We start from the raw sequence: 19,340 nt of genomic DNA, 5'->3' as shown, positions 1-19,340 counted from the left end.
CATTTATAAATGAAATGCATTTCACTAATTCTATTATAACTGATTTTAACAATTCTTGTTATCACATTGTATGATTTAAAAAGGAAAGCGTCCTAAGGTGTCCTCCTGAAAAAATTTAATCTCACCCAGAAACACAAAAACAAAAAATTAGCAGCAAAGCGTGCAAATGTAATTATTAAAGCTGCAAAAATTTACTAAAAATGATAACAGTCAGCTACTCATAGCCTCTCACAATTCTTGGCGATATCCAGAGGGTGGGCAAAAAGTCCATAGAAAATTTAAAAATTCATAAAAACTGGAAAAATAACCGAAATAAAAAATGGTTTGCAGGGTTAGCATCGCTAGGTCATGGAGATTTTTTTAAGATGGGGAAAAACCCCCTCAAAAACAGCTGATAGGTGGTGCTGACATACGCAAGTGAAAGAAAAGATATGTAAATAATGAACAGAATGACTCCAAATTGTTTATTACAGCAGTATGTGCTTCACATGACCACTACAAGGGATAAAACATTGCAGGAGAGTCACAAATCCAGCAACAGCAGAGTGCAGCAGGTCCACATACACGATTTACAATGGTGAACTGATTGTGGAATAGGATCGCAAGTAACTGTTTCATTCACATATTTCCAATGAAGTTGCTTGTACTAGCACCACCTATTGGCTGTTTTTTTAGTTATTTTTTCTTATCTTAAAAAATTCCAGTGACCTAGCAATGTTAACAATGCAAACCGTTTTTTATTTTGGTTATTTTTCTGGTGTTTATTAATTTTTGAAGTTCCTACGGACTTTTTGCCCACCCTGTACAAAAAACTTTTCTTCACTCTTTTCCTTCCTACCCTCTAGTTTTTCTCTTCTAGAAATTAGTTGTTTCTCTCTGCCCTTGTTGTACCTGATTATGTGATGTTTGAATGATGTCAGTTAACTCTTGGATTTTTAAATTCATTCTTGGCCTCTATTTGAATTCTATTAGTAAATATTAATGCAAATACAAGGCCACAACAGACAAATGCCCAATGAGGTGGCTGAGAAAAAGATACATATAAAAAATATGGATGTCATATTTCTAAAATACAGCAACCCAAATATAAATATATATATTTATAAAATATTGATATATTTACATTTTTCTGAGTGACCCATAATAATTTTGCCAGATTTTTAGATACTTTTGTGCATGTTCAAATGAGTAGAATCAGAGGCAATTTTTTTCCAAATATTTTGAAAACTTCGCCTTGAGACCCTTTCCTTGTGAGCGCAAAAGGTTAATAATGTTCAAATTTCAATATCGTAAAGTGCTACAAGTTGACATTTCCTTGAGATATTGAAAATCTGAGTTACAGAAGTTTTAATTACAGAAGATTTAATTTTGATTATGATAACTAATACTCACTTTGATTGAAGATGCTCTGTATTCTTGTAAGCACGAGACTATTTTATTATGGTATAAATTTATCTTTTCGTCACTCAAAAAACGCAAGACTGCACTTTCAAGTTGCTTGCATACTAGAAGAAAAATTCACCAATCAAAAAAAAAAAGCAGCTCTTTTTATAATTATGCAGATGTATATGAGGTAACTGATATAATTATCTTATTATGATGGAACAATGGGAAAGATGAAGGCAATTTACATAGTTCATACTTTTCCAAAGAAAAAAATTCAAGGACTATTCAAGCACTTTTCAAGGTAAAATTTAAAAATTCAAGGACTCTTTTTACAAATGCATATTTTTCACATGAATAATAGGCACATATTTAATTTTGATTGAAACTTTCAGAGATTGCATTTTCTACATATTTTATTTCACATCATCCATAATGTATATCATACAGTGCATATATTGCATACTTATACATCTTCAAATTTTCATGTTAACATTGAAATATTAAAAAAAAAATTTCAGACAAACAAGGTGCATGTTTTTATCATAGAAAAAAACCCCACTGTGTGTATCATTAAGAAATCACTGAGCTTTATGACAAATTTCTCCCATGGAAAATGTTTCCGCTACAAACAAATCAAAACTACAAATTACTCTAATTTCTTGCTGATAATTCAAGAATTATAAACTAAACTAAAAAAAACACTGAGTATTTATAGTAATTCATGCTCTAATACATTTCTCAGAATGATTTATAGGCCACTGCATATTATCTACAGCTTCCCTCCCCCAGGTTGTTTATATTGATTCGTGCGAATGGTGGTTATATATATATATATATATATATATATATATATATTGTAGTGACCATTTAATTTCTACATTCACAACTTCATTTTTCAATAAATGACTTCCAATAAAACGTTTATTTTGTTTTCAACAGCGCCACTTTCAGGCTTGATGGAATCATTCATGGCAGGAAGTTTCTTGAACAATAAATTTGAAGATGATTGCCTGATTTTCACCAAATCACAATGCTTTTCACTTTTCATATGGGATTTCAGCATCAAGCTTCTATTATTGGAGGGAGCATGGAGCTGCAGCGACGGCAGCAACATTGAATGCAAGAAAATCATATGATGCATTAAATAACACAGTGTTCATGCCCGTCAATTTCCTCATTGAAACATATAGTTTAGTCTTTAAATATTGCAATTAATTTTCTTTTAAAGTCTAAAAAAATAACTCTTCTAAAGATAGAAAAAGATTAAATCATTTCTTTCATTAATTCTGAATTTATTTATTTCATTAATAATGGAATAATTTCTTTCGTTAATGCTGAAAAAATTTTTCATTAATTCTGGAATTATTTCTTTCATTAATTCCAGAATTATCTGCTTTATTAATTCTAGAATTATTTCTCTCATTAATTCCAGAATTATTTCTCTCATTAATTCCAGAATTATTTCTCTCATTAATTCCAGAATTATTTCTCTCATTAATTCCAGAATTATCTGCTTTATTAATTCTAGAATTATTTCTTTCATGAATTCTGGATTTGTTTCTTCTGCTAATGCTGAAATTATTTCTTTCATTCATTCTGGAATTCTCTTTCATTAATTTTGGAATTATATCATCGATGCTGAAATTATTTCTTTCATTTATTGTTTTAAATGACTATGGATGCCATAAGAAAATAATGGAGATCGTGCAGAGACATTCAATGCGTCACATGATCTTACGAGGAATGATGTAGACCGCTGATATCATACCAGGGCCAGAACTAGGGGGGGGGGGACAATTGCCATGGGTGGTAATTGTTAGGTAAACACATAGAACACTGCTATAAAATTATCGAATTCTGAATTGGTGGGGGCGGCAAGACATTACAAAAATTTTAGTTATGGCACCCTGCATCATACTCCCTCCAGCAGGGTTGTTTAGTTTAAACCATTGTTTTAACCAAGTGGTTTTTTTTCAAAAAATCCCATAAAAGTAACCTAAATATCATTTTTTCCCTTGAAAAATATCATATTGGTTTATTATTAGCCAAAAAAAAAATTGTTCATTCTTACCACATTTTATATTCATGGGGTATATTCTGATGGTACATCTTTAAATGGTGTAAGATGATACAAGTGGTTTTTAAAAAAAAAAATCTCATAAAAGTGGCCTGAACATAAATTTTTTTTACATTTAGTGTCTTGATTGCTCAACGTTATATACATAGAAGCCAAAATTTCTCATTCTTGCCACATTTTCTAACTATTGGCTACATTCTGATGCTCTATCTTCAGCAAATTCATGAAGATAAGGATTGCATTACACATCTTAATGTAGTGGTGTATTATCTCACAGGGTTATTTTTGTTTTTTCCTTCACAAAGAAGCAGCCACAATAGTGACATCATTATTCTAGGGACAGGTGGTCTTATAATCCAATAAAGACACCAGCTGCCCCTAAGGGACACAAAGACTAGTGTACTAGTAGTTACATTACCTCAGACATTTTCATTTTCTTTCCCATAAGTAGCAGCACATCTCGTACCCTATATCACCCAGTCGTAAGATTCAATAGATTTTTTTATACTTTCACCATTAAGCTCAGTTAATCGAGATTCAGTAGTAACAACTTAATTAAAAATAATCAGCTATATATAGGATGATTATAATTAAAGTTTTGATTATGAAACTGTACAATGAGAGGCACTGGTCAGAAAGACTTGAAAATTTGCATGGGTACTCTGGAAATTTCTTTGGAAAAAGAAAAAAGTGCAAGTAGATGATGCTGTACTTGGCCACAGCAGTATAATCTATTTTGTGCAACCACATCATTTTGACAGATTAACAGCATCAGTGTGTAGATAGCGCAACTTTTATCAAGATGCACATCACAATACCAGCAAAGCAGTTGCTGAAGAACCATTTTGACAATAACAGGATGGCATGACAACACCTGACCTTAACCCTTGCAACTTCTGGCTGAGGGGAGGGAGATACCTCAAAATCTCATGAACAGAGGTCGGATTGCGAAACATTGGTGATGTGCAAGCAGATCTACATCATGACCTGATCAGTCTGATCTGTTGTTGAACAAGCATTTTTGTGCTTTCACCTCATTGCCAGAGATTACGATAATATATTTAACATTTCTTGAGTAAGTTGTAGTTATTTGTTCATTTAACTTCATTTTTGTGATGTTTCCATGAATTATGAAATCGTGCAATATTAACTAAGATATCATTTTGCCCTGAATGGCCATCGTTTCCATTCTGTAAGGAAATTTGAGTTCAATGAACACAGTGTTGTTAATTTCCCATTTTTAAGTATTTTCCCTCTTAGCGATATAAAATTCCATTGCTTCAGGAATATTCATGTAAATTTTCAAGTTATTCTGACAATGGCTCTTCTTCTACACACAGTGTTTCAAATCTGAATTTTAGCTATATATAATCACCCTGTATATCATAAACCATAGCTATATAATTAATCTGCATTATTTATACTTCATTAAACACATTATATTCACCTAATTTTTATCACAGTTTTTGTAAAATAACTTCCTAATTAAGTATAATGAAAGTAACTGGAGAAAATACCCCTTTGTATTATATGGTTAATAGTAACATTAACAGTTTTCAAACACAGTAATTTATTGAGTTCAGCAAAAAAATAATTAAATTGCAAAAGTTGGTTTTTATTAAAATGTAAGAAATATTTCTAGATTAATTAATATGGGAATAGTGTTAATTGCATTAATAAACATTTTATTTTAATTAATTATTAGAAGTTTAAATGATTTTTCAGAAATTTTATTGTTTTTAATGTTAACCCTCTGGCTGCTCATCCCGCGATTTCCACGGGCAACTCAAATGTAGCAAAATCTGCTCATCCCGCGATTTCCACGGGCATGTGTTTTTCTTCCTTTATTGAGGAGCGCATCTCGTTTTTTCCCCGTTTAACCACTGAAATAAATTATAATACAGTATTAGACATTTCATTTATGTTTTGGCCAACAGATGTCGTTAGTTGTCCACTAAATTGAGGTATTTGAAGGCACGTGGTATTACCAATCAAACTTCACTTTTTGAGTGAAAATAAATTAGACAATTTTTGAAGCAATTTCGGTCCACAAATTGAGCAGTCAGAGGGTTAATGCTATTTAAACCAAAAAAACCCCCGGTTTTTGGTTTTTTTAAAACAAAAAAACTTTTTTTACCAACCCTCCCTCCAGTAATATAAACTCAATGGATTTCAGCACAGATTCCCCCATTGAAGCAATATTGATAATTTTGAAGTACAGCTTGCATTTTGCAGCATTTTTGTCTAGCACACTGAGCAACTAACCTTGATAGCAGTGATTTTTCAGCCACAAGTTATTAAAATACTTACCACTCATTTTTTCTTTTCTTTCTTTAAAGAACCTTGTACAAGCGCTTCACATCACTCCTTACTTAAAAAAATAAAAATTTGTTACCACTAATCAGAGGTAGCTTTGCTCAATTACGAACCGAAAGGCTGAAATTATTTCGGCAAAAATATTACCTTTTTTTAAGATAGATTTCTCAAGTCCTCCAGAAAAAATACCTAGTACAAAAGTTTAATGACTTCCAATGACTCCAAATACGTGCACATGCAATCACAGGATACATGTTACTATAAAGAGAGGATTTTCTAGAACTGGGTTGTGGGGGGGGGGGGGGAGTATGCCGACTGAGTTGAAGGAAAAAAACAATTGGAAGTTCTTCATTTTGAACTCTATTCTATGAAAGTTGCAAGGGGAAAAAAAACAAGATAATTTACGGTCATATATAAAAATAAATAAAATGACCGACAAATAACAACCAGCAATCTTGGGGGAGAAAAAAAAAACCTGACATACACACAGAAAAAAAACAGCCTATCTATAAAGTATAAAGCCATGGTCCCGTGAGGGTGAGAGCATGCCGCTGCCGATTTTTACATATTGTGTCGGGCCGACTGGTTTCATGTGCACAGAGAATAAAAAGGGAAAAAACATTCCAACATGGGTTTTTTGGTGCAGCATGAACCGAACTGGATCATTTCGCGTTGACAGTAACGTGTTACATAATCATGCTATGCGTTTGTGTTTTCCTACCGTGGTACATCAGCTCACGGTGGCTATATAGCATACGTCCCTGGCATTAGCTACTCTGGCTTTAAGGGAAGTGAATAAAACAAAAATAAAGAGAAGATAGGTGAAACGCCTGGCGCACGACACATTTGACTCCCCCAGAAACAATTGCCCTACATAAAACACTGCCATGATGCTTGTTGCACTGTGTAGGAAATCAGTCGAACCTGTTTCCTTATTGGTGAGTAGACGGTGCGTCACGCTGGGCAATTCACTTTGCACGCAGCACAGAAAACCTACTTCTAGGAAAATCCAGCTCAAGAATAATGGGAAAAAAATGTGCTTTTAATCTTTAAATCCAGTTATTCAGGGTTATTGGCTGCTAAAGCTTTTTTCCTGTGCTTTGCACTTTTTTTTAAGGACGTAACTTAGAGTAAAAAAAAAAAACAAGGTGGCGAAAACTACTTCGTAAAACACATTGTTTTTTCAATGACTCGCAGAATTTTAAGGACTTCAAAAAAAAAAAAATTTTCAAGGACTTTTCAAAGTTTTCAAGGACCGTACGAACCATGACATGGTTCATACTCTTTGAAAGTAAAAAAATTCAAGGACTATTCAAGTACTTTTCCAGGAAAAATTCAAAAATTCAAGGACATTCATATAGCGGTTGATAAAAATCATGATTTTTGCAAAAAAATGAAATTAATAGGATTTTCTTAATTTATATTCAACATTTACTCATTTTTTAATTATGTATATATAGTGTTTGAAAATACTAATTTATTAAAGATATATAATATTCAAAACAATTACAGTTAGTTCTTATTTCAACTTGTAGACAATATTAAGTTCTAAAGATCGTGTTTAAAAAAATATTGTAGACAAATGACATTCAAGCAGAAATCATTTTATGTTTGAAACAGTATTGAAATTTGCCTTCAACATAAAAATCAGAAACATGAAATTATATATTTAAGGTGAGCATATGACCCGTATTTCTTGGGACATTCCCATAGTTTCATGTAATTTTTGCCAGCTCAAATTTTTCACAAAAATCTGTTATTTTCCCAAAGAATATTCGAAATTTCATTCTTTACTGAAATTACGCATTAAAATTATTTTCCCAACTCTATAAATTATAATTATGGCTTTAAATATGAATATTCATTTCACATATTTGTCAACATTTGCTCCCATAGAATTCATTTAAATCTATTGCTTCAATGCAACAGGGCTTCACTTTAGCAATAATTGGCAACTCTGCTCACCTTTGGCATAATTTTTGATGACAATTGGCAATTTTCTCATATTTTTATTGAGGAAATATGGTTAGCCTATATATATGCAACTGACATTCATTGCTTTGAAATATTTTAAGCTATTGAATTAATATCTTACGCAAGTGTTTTGTGGCCAGATTTTAAGCAACATCTTTTTAAGCACAGAAATACCCTGAGTATGCGTTCCCATGTGTCCTGTTTTGAACATTGCCTCGTAACTTGTTGCTGTTGCTCTACTCAATTTCAACTCAGTGGAACATGGTTTGGCGGAGGATTCAGTTCCCTCCTCAACAAAATCCCTGAGAAATTCACTCAGACAAATTTTTCAAGGATTGCAATGATTTATCAAGAGCTTTTAAAGACTTGAAAACAAACTTTTTTCTTTCAGGGACTGTACGAACCCTGTCCCTATAAAATCCCCTTCGATGTTAAAAATTTTAGACTATTTGGAATGCTCTGAACTGACCTATCGTCTGAATGTATTTTAGATAATTTTGAAAGCATTTATTGGCTCAAATGGAGACATTTTGCGCTAAAAAAGAGGATTTTGAAGTTCTTCACAATTATGCGCATGATCACTATTCCCTTTTTTGTGATCATTTTCTGCACACAAGGTCTATAGATAGTACCTACAATTTATTGACAATTCTGAACGGCAGTGTTAGACATTTTTTGCCTTTTTATACTCAGAGAGGTTGGTGCGCTAACCCCTTAGTGTGGGACTCCCTGTGGTAGTAATAATTTTTTGTGGTCATGTTTGTTGCTGTTTCTGTTGTACCCTATGTCAGGAAAGTCTCTGATAAGGATGGATCAGGTATCAAACTCGCAGCGCCTCTATACATCCTTTGGTACATTAGGCAAATATCATATTGACCTGGGCTACCACGCTCTGCTTTTTTTGTTGTATACATGTAGAACGCATTGAAACAATTTCCATGACACCTCACACTAAGTGCTACCATGTCTGAGTCCAGAGCTGCACTAATTTTTATCGGTACATCACCTCAATTTTGGTGCCTCGGATTGGCAGCCCTATTGCATCAGTTGAAGTTGATATCTCCAGGTCAATGAGCATTTATTATGTGCTTTGTTTAATGCTCTTTCAAATCAGATATCATTCATTTCTGTGTCATTTATAGTTTTCAAGTTAAGTTTTTCATGATCAACACTTTTTTGTGACACTCACAAACTTAGCACACACATAGGGTACCCCTATTTCGACATCAAAGACATATTCTACATAAAAAAATCCAATAAAATATTCAATTATATGCACTAACTATAAGAAGTTAACACTTCTTATAGTTAGTGCATATAATTGCATATTTTAACACGTCTTATAGGTGGTGCAAAAAATGGGCTACTAGTTTGACGAGAACAAAAATATTGTATTGAGAATATAATAGAAAGATATTACTTACGTCCTCTTAAAGTTAGTGCTACCCCATACCCCTGAGAATAACTACTTTAAATGAAAATAATATAGTAATATTCTAAAATGAAGATAAATAATGCTCAACAAAATATACTAAAAAACTACTGTTTATATTAAATACAATAAAATTTAATGTGAAGCGTTGTTCAAATCTTATGAATAATCACATACGGTACTTGAGTAAGTTCATATTTACACATAAAAAGAAATTAAAAACTGAAACGGAAAGAAAAACTTACTTTTTTTAAACCAATCAAGGCTATTGCTGCAAGTCATCAAATGCTGAAAGTCTTGAATAGGATTTACAGTTCCGACCTAAAAAAAAATCAAAATAAAATTTAGAAAGAACCATAAACATACTAGAAAAAGATTTTTAATTAATATAGAGACTGAACATTTCTATTAACCAAATATGAATAAAAGCAACATTAAAAAATCTAACTCACAATTATAAAGTTGTTAAACATTTTACTTTGAGATTAAACAGATTCACTAATTTCTCTTCATGCCTTAATAATATCACAATATTTTCCAAATGATGAATAAACATACTTCCACAACTCTGTCACCAGCTGCATTCACAATACTGTTTTCTACTTTGATTTTCTTCGGATTCATTTCTTCTGAAGATTTTCTGACAAAAAAAAAAAACTTCAATTGAAACAGAACACAAAATGATCCGTGCACACATCTGCCTAAGTCTTTATTTGCAGAAATGTGGAACTACAATTTTCATAATTAAAGGTCTTTTTAATCCAATTTTGCTTCATATATCATGTTTCTTATTCTTTATTACAGAGGGTGCACAATCATATCAATTCACAGGGCAGATATGCGATTGGCTAACCCTCATGGGTAAGAAACTGGTGTACCTATAGTGCTGTGTGTAACAGGAGTTTTTTTAGGAACACCTTTAGCAGCAGGATGAAACCCATTTGCAGGCTGCATTTGGTCCACGGGCTGGAGAATGTGCATCTCTGCTCTTTAGTATTTAGAAATATATGCAGTATATGAAGTTCATTCATTGAAATTTGAAAGAGGAGTAAGAGATAATTTATTGATTTTTTTTTTTTGATCCGATAGAGAAAACAAAAGAACTTCAGGGTTTTTTTTTGTATTATACAATGTGATTTATTTGTAAGTAAAATAATGTTATTTCTTGATGACATGCTGTTTCTTCACTTATAAGAATCCCTCAGTTTGTCATTATTTCTATATACATATTTTGTCATTAATGCTGAAATAAAAAAAACTAAAACAAAGATAAGCTAAAAAAAGATAGTACTCACAAATTATCAGCAAGCAATATAACATACCCATTAGCAAACATATTTCCTCCAATCTCATAATGCCTTTTCTTTGCATTTTCATTCAGTGGAAAAAGACCTTTCATTTTTTTTATTATTGGTTCCGATGCCTGCAGTAACTTTTATATATATATAGAAAAAAAGGAAAAATAGACAATATATAGTCAAATACCAGCCATACCAAAATGTAGCCCATGTGCATAATATTTCTTACTACATACAGGGTGATTCAAAACTCAACATACAAACTTTTAGAGGAGGTAGAAAACACAAAAACAAAACAGAATCACATAGGAATGTATGACCAGAAATCCCAACCTGATCAGCTGGAGGATAAATAAAGATATCATGTTCTGACCAAACACCACAGAATTATGCATAAAAAAAAATTGATTCAGTTCTTTTTTTTGTGGTTCTGTTTTGTTTTTGTGTTTTCTACCTCCCCTAAAAATTTGTATGTTGAGTATGTTGAGTTTTGAATCACCCTGTATACTATGAGATTGTTTTAGCTTTTTTCCCATGTAAATGCAAAGTTATGGAGTAATGAATAAAATGAAACAGGAAAGCTTAATTACTTCAGGGGATGGATCAATGACTGTCCTGATATTTGGTGCTATTTCTGGAAATGATGAATCTGGACCAGACAAGACTCTTTCTTGTAGACACTACAAAAATATTTTATACAGGTAATAAATGCTATGCCTGAACAAAAAAAAAAAAAAAAAAAAAAAAAAAATCCAACAAAAAAATTATATCATAAGTTATCCATAATATACTGTTTTCTTTTTCAAACTATACAATGGACAGTTTGAAACTTATGTGTGTGAGTGAACACAGAATTTGAAACTTCTCTTTGCTATTTTTTGTTGAAGATTTGTACACTATAAGACTGTTAAGAAATTATAAATACAAGTAAATGAATAGCAGTAGTTAACTTATGCTACTCTGACTTACACAAAGTCAGAGTAACACAATCTTTTGTGAAAGATGTCCAATCCAATATCATAAGCATCTTAAGGAATCTTATATCATAAGGAATTACTGAACAGATGGAAATAACTATGGTGTGAAAACATATACAGTCAACTTTGGAGATCCTTTGTCTGATATAATCACAAATGGAGAATAATGAAAAGAAGGCAAATACATGGGAAAATGAAATTCCTTCATCTTTCCTTCTTAGGAATTTCATATTTTCCATACATTTGGTTGTTTTTCTTTGTTTTTCATTTGTGATTGTCAACTTTGCCACCAAAAAACAATGTTGTTACGACACATATAAAATAAAAATAAATAAAATCAATGCAGAGCATTAATTGTTATACATGGATATATTTATTATATTTACTACCACCACTAGATGGCATTAGTAACACATCACTGCCACGGGGTGAGAAAAATAGTTTGAATTGTTGAGTTCAAAACTCAAGATACAGGACTTTTAGATTGAAGTTTCCATCATCAATTTGATTACTGATTCACTGAACTTTTGATGTAATGGAATACAGCAATTTCAAAAGGAAACACACTGTCAAATATCTAACAATGAAACTTCTTTTGAAAATTGAAACAATATTGCCGGTAGACACTCCAAAAGGAAAAATCAGATATCTAGGATCTACATGAACAAAAATAACTATGAACTACAACAGAAAAATTGGATGTGGAAATTGAACTTAATGTTGACGATGAAGAATTCAAAACCAAAATCACTCAAAGTCAAGAATATCATGGAATGGAAAGAGAGGATCCAGCAGTTCCTGGTGTAACTGATCAACAAGAATGTTGAATAAAACAGAATTAAAGATTCAAGAGCTGCAACACCAGATTCCAGAGCCATTGCAAATTTTACATCAAAAATGCTGGAGCAACCAAGACTACAAATCAGCACACACTACAGAGACCCAAGTAAGTTCCTCGATTTCTGGAATCTATTTGATAATTGCATTCATGGCAATAATAGTTTACAAAAAACTGAGAAATTTAATGTGAATTAACATTCAAATTTAAATGCGAAGAACTGAATGTTGAAAAGAAAAGATATTTTCTGAAACTTATAGGAAGAAGTTTTGTTTGACAACATTTAGCATCTTAGTGTAAAAGCAAGAGACCAAACTGTAAAATTTTCCAGAGAAAGCATTATGAAACCATGTGTTTTCAATCAGTGGAACCACAACCTTGCAAGTTGATACAGGTAATACCTCAGAAATCTGTCTATAAAAGCGTCCAAAAATACGTTGGCACAAAACAGATGTTATATCGGAATCGGTTATTCTGAGGGTAAAAGCTGCATTGTGAAACGTTTGATTGATGGAGGAAGACAAATTTACGTAATTCAGGAAGAAACAAAGATATTTCTAAAAAATTGAATCTCCCAGTGATAGGCCTAGTGAACTTGAATCTCCATAATTTTGGTGAAAAAATGAGAGACAATAGCACAGACAAAGAGTGCAGCTTACAATATGCAGATATACCAACTTTTGGAATACAGAAATCCGGAGATTCTCTTGAGGGGGCCTTCCCCCGCAGACCTGATCAAAAAACATTGTGATATTTTTTAAATAATCAAGAAAAGTGCCCCCCCCCCATTTCCCTAGGCAGGTCTTGCATAGCCCCTGAGCAAAATATAATCATCACAATCATCGTGGATGCTGCTATCAGTGATGGATAATCTTGGGTACATGAAATCTCAAAAGCAGTTGTATATTTTCTTTCTGATGGCATTTTATCCAAGAAAACAAAAAAAAACTTAAGTATAAGACTGCTGACGGAAAAAGCTCCAGTCGTATCACATATCACGTGGTGTACAATCAGTGTTATTGTGTTTGCTGCATGGTTGTAAATAGAATACAATAACAATTATACAGGATTGTTGGCAATCAACACCACCCCCTTATAAATGGTTGCAGATAAATTCTAAGTAAACAAAGTTACGACATTGTCAGTTTGCTTAAATGCGATCGCCAAGACATTTTTTGATGGCTACTCGAAGGAAGAGACATCTTCAACTAAGTAGGTTCGGTGAGCTAGGCTGCCTTGAAAGGTCTAGTATAGGTGTTTTCCCTAATGGCAACCCTAGTCATTGATGCCATGGCATCGTGAAAGCCCAGGGAAAATTTAAAAAATTGTCGATCTAAAAGAAATCTAAAAAAATTTTCTTTTAAATCTAATTTTCTGTTAAATTCTGAAGAGCTGGAAGTGCAAAAAATCCAGAAAGCTGGCAGGTCTGTATATACAGTCAAACGTAGCTAAAGTGAACCTGGGATATAGTGAACTCTCGGTTATAGTGAACTTTTTCAGTGGTCCCAACTGAACACCTATTCAACTAATTTTATTTTAAACGCTTATAGTGAACTGCTGAAAGAATGAAAGTGTCTGCTTATAGTGAACTGAAATGTCCCTTCTGCAGACTTTCCCCCCCAGTTTTTCAAGGGTAAGCTTACACATATTGCTTGTAGGATCCCGAGAGACAACATTCCTTGACTTCCGTGTCAAATGCTACGCTTTCACCCTCCCTGCTGTTTCTAGGAATCCACTAGTCCATTACAAGACTCCACTCTTTTCAAACCACCCCTTGAAAAATCGGAACAATAGTGGAACAGACCTAGAGGCATCTGATGCTCCCCCCCCCCTAATTTCTATCTCCTGCCACTGTCTTTATATCCATATTAACGCTCCAGACTAAACAGACATTTTGTCATCTCAGCAGTATGTTTAAAAAAAAATCGTTAAAAATTGGGAATTCTGTAAAGAAGAAAGCATTTTTAATTGGTGAAGTAAAAATAATCAAACGAGCAAACGTATTAAAGATGAAGCCAATCAATTGGCAACATGCTAGGAATTTTCCTTACTGAAATCTACAATTTCCAACAGTTGGGAAAATTGCAGCGTGATCATCACTGCTCATGGAAACAATCTGGATGGAGCAAAGCGCTGTGCCAGTCTGAAGTGAAAGCGGCTGTAAACATTCCGAAATACTTTTTTTTTCTATGGAAAATTTAGACAAAAAACTTTGGACTCTTTCCTAATTGTCGATAAGAAAATTGATGAGCTTGATGAGCTTTACTTAAAATCAAAATGTATTTACTCAAAAATAATAAATTTTTTCCATAGGATGTAAAAATAAGAGTAATACTACTTTAAATGTTTCCTTTCTATTGCAGTACTTATTTTTAAACGTATCAATTGTGTTAAAATTCACAACCCCCATAGGTAAGCTATTCCATTTATTGACAACTCTATTAGTGAAAAACTCCCTGCAACACCACAACCTGGATTTTTCCCTTACTAAACGACACTGGTGTCCCCTTGTTGAAGCAGTTGATTGATAATCTATTATGATGTAAAATTACTTTAATATTTCATGTCCATTTTATCTCTCCCGATGAAAATTTTAAACACTTCTATCATATCCCCTGACACCTGCATTCTTCCAATGTAAACATATTTAAGAAATCAAGTCTTTTTTCATAGCTCAAGCCTTGTGTGCCAACAAGAGAACATGTAGCTTTTCTCTGCACCCTCTCAATCAAGTCTATGTTCCTCGGTAGGTATAATCTCCAAAACGTTATGGCATACTCCAGTGCTGGAAAAGTTAAGCCTCGAAAAATGGAAAAATGACTCAGGAGAATGCAGAGACCTTTTAAGAATGAAAGAGAGCTTTCTATTTGCTTTTCTGACCACGGCTGAACTATGTTCAGAAAAACTAAGCCAACTCATCAATGAGAATTCCCAAATCAGTAATCCTAGTTGCATCCATGAATAGTGATACCATTCAACTCGTAAATGAAACATGGGTTGTTCGAACCAAAATGAGCCACAATGCACTTGTCAGCGCTAAATGTCATGCTCCATTTACTTGCCAATGCTGCAATCCTGTTTAAGTTGGTGAGCAGCAACTCCCTATTGCTTTGATTTCCGACTACCCCTATTAGCTTCACATCATCTGCGAATTTGCTAACAATCCCATCAAAATACCCTGCGTTAAATTCCATATATTAAATTCTCGGTGTTACTGGGTTTTTTGCAAGCTTTCTCTGTTAGTAGACAATGAAAGTAAAAGAGCTTAGTTATAAGCTGGTAAATCAACCTTTTCCTTTCAATGAACCTTTGGATTGAGCATGATTTTAGAAATGAATTATTTGATTCAATGGGATACCAGCAAATGATGGGGGGAGGGACCATGCTTTAATTTTTTAGGGACCCACTTCCACTCAAAAAGGATGCAGATTTTTCCAATAACCTCTGTCACAGTACCCACAGGTAAATATATATACAGTAAAACCTCCTCTAATGGCCACATTTTGTTGGAACCGAATGTGTCCCATAGACTTAACATTACAAGAAACCTCCGAACAACGATTTTCAAATAATGATCACTTTGGACATTTAGCCAGGAAAAAGTATACATATCACGAGAAAAATGATTTTTAAGCTGACTTTAAGGGATTTTCCCGCTCCCCGAACTTTATGGGATGAAAAAGATTATGTATGCTTTCTTTTCTTGGGTACAAATACTAGATGAGTACATTGATGGCAGTGAAGAGGAAAAAATCTTTAAGAGATAATATAGGGGATGACGAGAAGAGACCTATTGTCAGCACTCTTAATGACTAGAGGGATATACAAGTTCATGGCACTCCCTAGTCCAAGGGATGGTTCTGTCCAAAAGAAATGGTGCTCACAAATAGGAATAGCTTTTATTTCCAATGTGGTAGTTATAATGTAGACCAGAAAAATTTTAAAAACCACTTAAAGGGTTAAACGTGTCAATTGTGTTAGAACTCACGCCATGGAGGTAAGCTATTCCATTCCCAACTAAACTACTGAAAAGCAGATGGTTTCTTTGAAGTACACATGCAATATCTTCTATCAGCTGGACTATATTAACAAAATACTTAAAATATTCTTACATTTAGATGATTATGAAAAAGTAAGAGACTCACTTGGTATAACCGCTGCAAATATGGGTTCACAGTATATTTGGATTTTAATCCCTCTCCTCTATTCCCTTCATTATCTCTGGAAGAGTGATAAAGAAATAAAAATAAGAAATGAAATAAACTATTGATTAAAATTGATAACAGAAAAAGAACACTAATAATGAAAATAGATTATGAATGTTATGAAAAAATGCTATTTACAACCACATGATGCCAATATAGCATTGTGGATTTTTAAAACTTGTTTGTAAAAGTGTAATAAATTAATTTATTAACTGCTGAGATTCAATATTTTTCTTGGAAAACAAAGATCTGCAAACTGCAAGAATTTGTATGCAAATTTGTCTATTCCAAAGGTCCAGGTTATCAGAACTTATTCTGATAATTATATAAGAATGGCACATAAGGTTATGTGCAAAAACAAAAAATTAAAATTACAGTGAAACCTCTCAAGATGACCACTTCGCATTCTACGAGAAAATGGATGTCTGTGGAGGTGACCACTAAATGGAAATAGAATGATTGTCTCCATCACAATTGGATATTTTTTAAAGGTGAACATTGCAAACATTTTTAAGTGTAGATAAAATTCAGTGGTACTTATGGATACATCTTGTTAAGATAAACCTAATGATACCTAATTAATGTGAACATGGCTTTGAAGTTTGTCTACTAGGTTGGCCATATTTTTAATATCAGTTTTAAGGACACATTCACATCCAAACTTGTGGTCTTGTCACAAGCACAGCCCACTAAATTTTTTTTTATGACTTCGTTTTTCAAATTTTGAGAAACAGTTTTCAGATATATGTAGAGGAAGAGTTGGAGTCTTTGATCACCAGAAATAAGATTTTTCTTTATAATCAAATGCTTTTATTTATTTTTACAGGAAACTGTCTTATATTCATCTTCATAATCACAAAAATTGCTTACTTCTGCAGCTATCCTATTAGTGGTGAGAAATGTGGATCAGTTCTCTATGAAAGAATGCGAAAAGGTACCTTAAATGTGAGTCAAAAAGCACAATTTTTTTTCACCCCTTAATTTGTGAACAATGGTCATCTGATGGATATTTTAATTATGTTTAAAGTTTATTATTCATTCAAAGAAAAACAAGCTTGAAAAGGAAGTTGGCTGCCGAATAGAGGTAACTCCCCCGAAGATGTTTAACTGTATATAAAATAAATAACCAATGTTATGACAGTTCAATACTCAAGACTGCAACAAAAATGATGTATGCATAAAGCATGACACTGTGTGGGTATAATTTTTTCCTGCAGGAGTGGTCACCTGAGGTGAGTTTTCTGTAGTCACCAAGCTTAGATACAAATGTGTGCAAGCTGGTCTTTTCAAAAAACTTGACCCAGCGAGTAACAGACACAAAATTAAAATTTCATTTATGAGAATATTTATTCATTACCAGTTTTGTCTTTAGGAGATAGATGGCAGAATCAAAATACTCACGTTGCAGCATAACTTAAATCCATCGCAGTTATCAACTCATCTATAGCAGCCAATTGTGCATCTTTTGAAAATCAGAAATAGATGAATTGAAGGTAAACATAAAATGCACAAATATTTGTAAACATTTTGAAAATGCATCATTTACCAGAATATAGTGTCTACATCTTATAGCTGCAAAAATGTTTTTTTTTTAAACCAGAGGTGCCACTGATGCGCTATAGCGTGTCAAATACATGGAATTTCGAAAAAGGATGCACAAAATTTGGTTCACGAGCATTCCTTCCTAGTTCCAAGAAGAAAAAATACAAAGATAAAACCTCTCTAACTCCCCCCCCCCCCCCACCATCTATCATGATACTGTATACATCAAGTTTCAAATATACACATTAGCAATTTGAATAGATGGCACCACTTACTGAACACAAAACACATCAAATGATGGACAAACACAAGCATAGCAACAAACACAATAATACTCTTACATAGCTTCCATATTCAGGTATGAAAATGTGTGGCAGTTAAAGGGAGGTAGATCAGAGTTACTGGCCATTCAGGGAGAGAAAAGAAAATTATTCTACCAGGAAATTACTTCGCAAGGATTTATATGAATAAACGTATGAATGAATTTGCTTTTTAATCAGAAAATATTATTGAAAGAACTAAGGTTTTCTGAAATGAAAAATCAATCAGAAGAGAAATTATAGATTGATTATATTTGTTTAGGATTTATTACATGTTAAATTGGTTTCTTTGCAAGGCTTTCTCTACTAGTAGACAATGAAAGTAAAAGAACATAGTTATAAGTTGGTAAATTAACTTTTTTATAACGAACCTTTGGATTGAACATGTTTTCAGAAATGAATTATTTGATTCACAGGGATACTAGTGAATGATGGGGGTGGGGGAAACAATACTTCAATTTTTTTCACGACGGACCCACTTTCACTCAAAAAGTACCCAGATTTTGCCACTAACCTGGGTCCCGGTTTAATTAGATGTGTCCTTAATCTAAATTAGAGTACAGCGACACCTCTGTAAACATTTAAATTAAAAAGTTTTAGCAATAATATAATAATGATTAAAACAGCAATAGAAGCTACATGTAGGTATTACTTAGGATATTCTCTTCTGTTCCCACATGCAACTTATAAGTAAAACTAATGAGTCAATAACTTTTACATAGATGATGAACTTTAGATAAAGATTTTGTTTTTTCTGCCATGACTGTTAAAATACATTTTCGAAAACAATTTAACATTTTAGTAATTTCATTACCAAGCTTACCTAGAGATTTTAGACATATATTTAGGTAATATCATTAAATGATAACTACAAAGTGTTGGAAACTTTTTTCCGTAAAACATACTTTTCTACCTTTAAATAGCTTATCACGTGTCTTAAACCTTACATAATAACCATAAACTTAAAAATTTGTG

At 32.8% G+C, this 19,340-nt stretch overlaps 1 protein-coding gene across 5 annotated transcripts in view; it reads right to left on the bottom strand.

Annotated features, from left to right (window-relative positions):
• Ku80 (X-ray repair cross-complementing protein 5 Ku80) overlaps positions 1 to 19,340 on the bottom strand; it is a 59,516-nt gene that overhangs the window by 10,978 nt on the left and 29,198 nt on the right. For all 5 annotated transcript variants that reach the window (XM_089253518.1, XM_089253515.1, XM_089253519.1 and 2 more), the window contains exons 13-19: positions 17,905 to 17,965; positions 16,444 to 16,519; positions 11,074 to 11,163; positions 10,508 to 10,617; positions 9,744 to 9,825; positions 9,431 to 9,506; positions 1,393 to 1,505 (exon numbers count right to left, since the gene is read on the bottom strand). In XM_089253518.1, coding sequence (XP_089109644.1) covers positions 1,393 to 1,505; positions 9,431 to 9,506; positions 9,744 to 9,825; positions 10,508 to 10,617; positions 11,074 to 11,163; positions 16,444 to 16,519; positions 17,905 to 17,965 — 608 coding nt within the window. The remainder of the gene's footprint in view (positions 1 to 1,392; positions 1,506 to 9,430; positions 9,507 to 9,743; positions 9,826 to 10,507; positions 10,618 to 11,073; positions 11,164 to 16,443; positions 16,520 to 17,904; positions 17,966 to 19,340) is intronic.

The sequence above is a fragment of the Pholcus phalangioides genome, unplaced genomic scaffold (assembly GCF_987345545.1).
Source record: "Pholcus phalangioides strain wild (caught in Gottingen) unplaced genomic scaffold, Ppha-v1.0 ptg000039l_1, whole genome shotgun sequence".
Taxonomy (NCBI): domain Eukaryota; kingdom Metazoa; phylum Arthropoda; class Arachnida; order Araneae; family Pholcidae; genus Pholcus; species Pholcus phalangioides.
The sequence above is the reverse complement of the archived record's forward strand: the minus strand, read 5'-3'. Positions and strand labels throughout refer to the sequence as shown.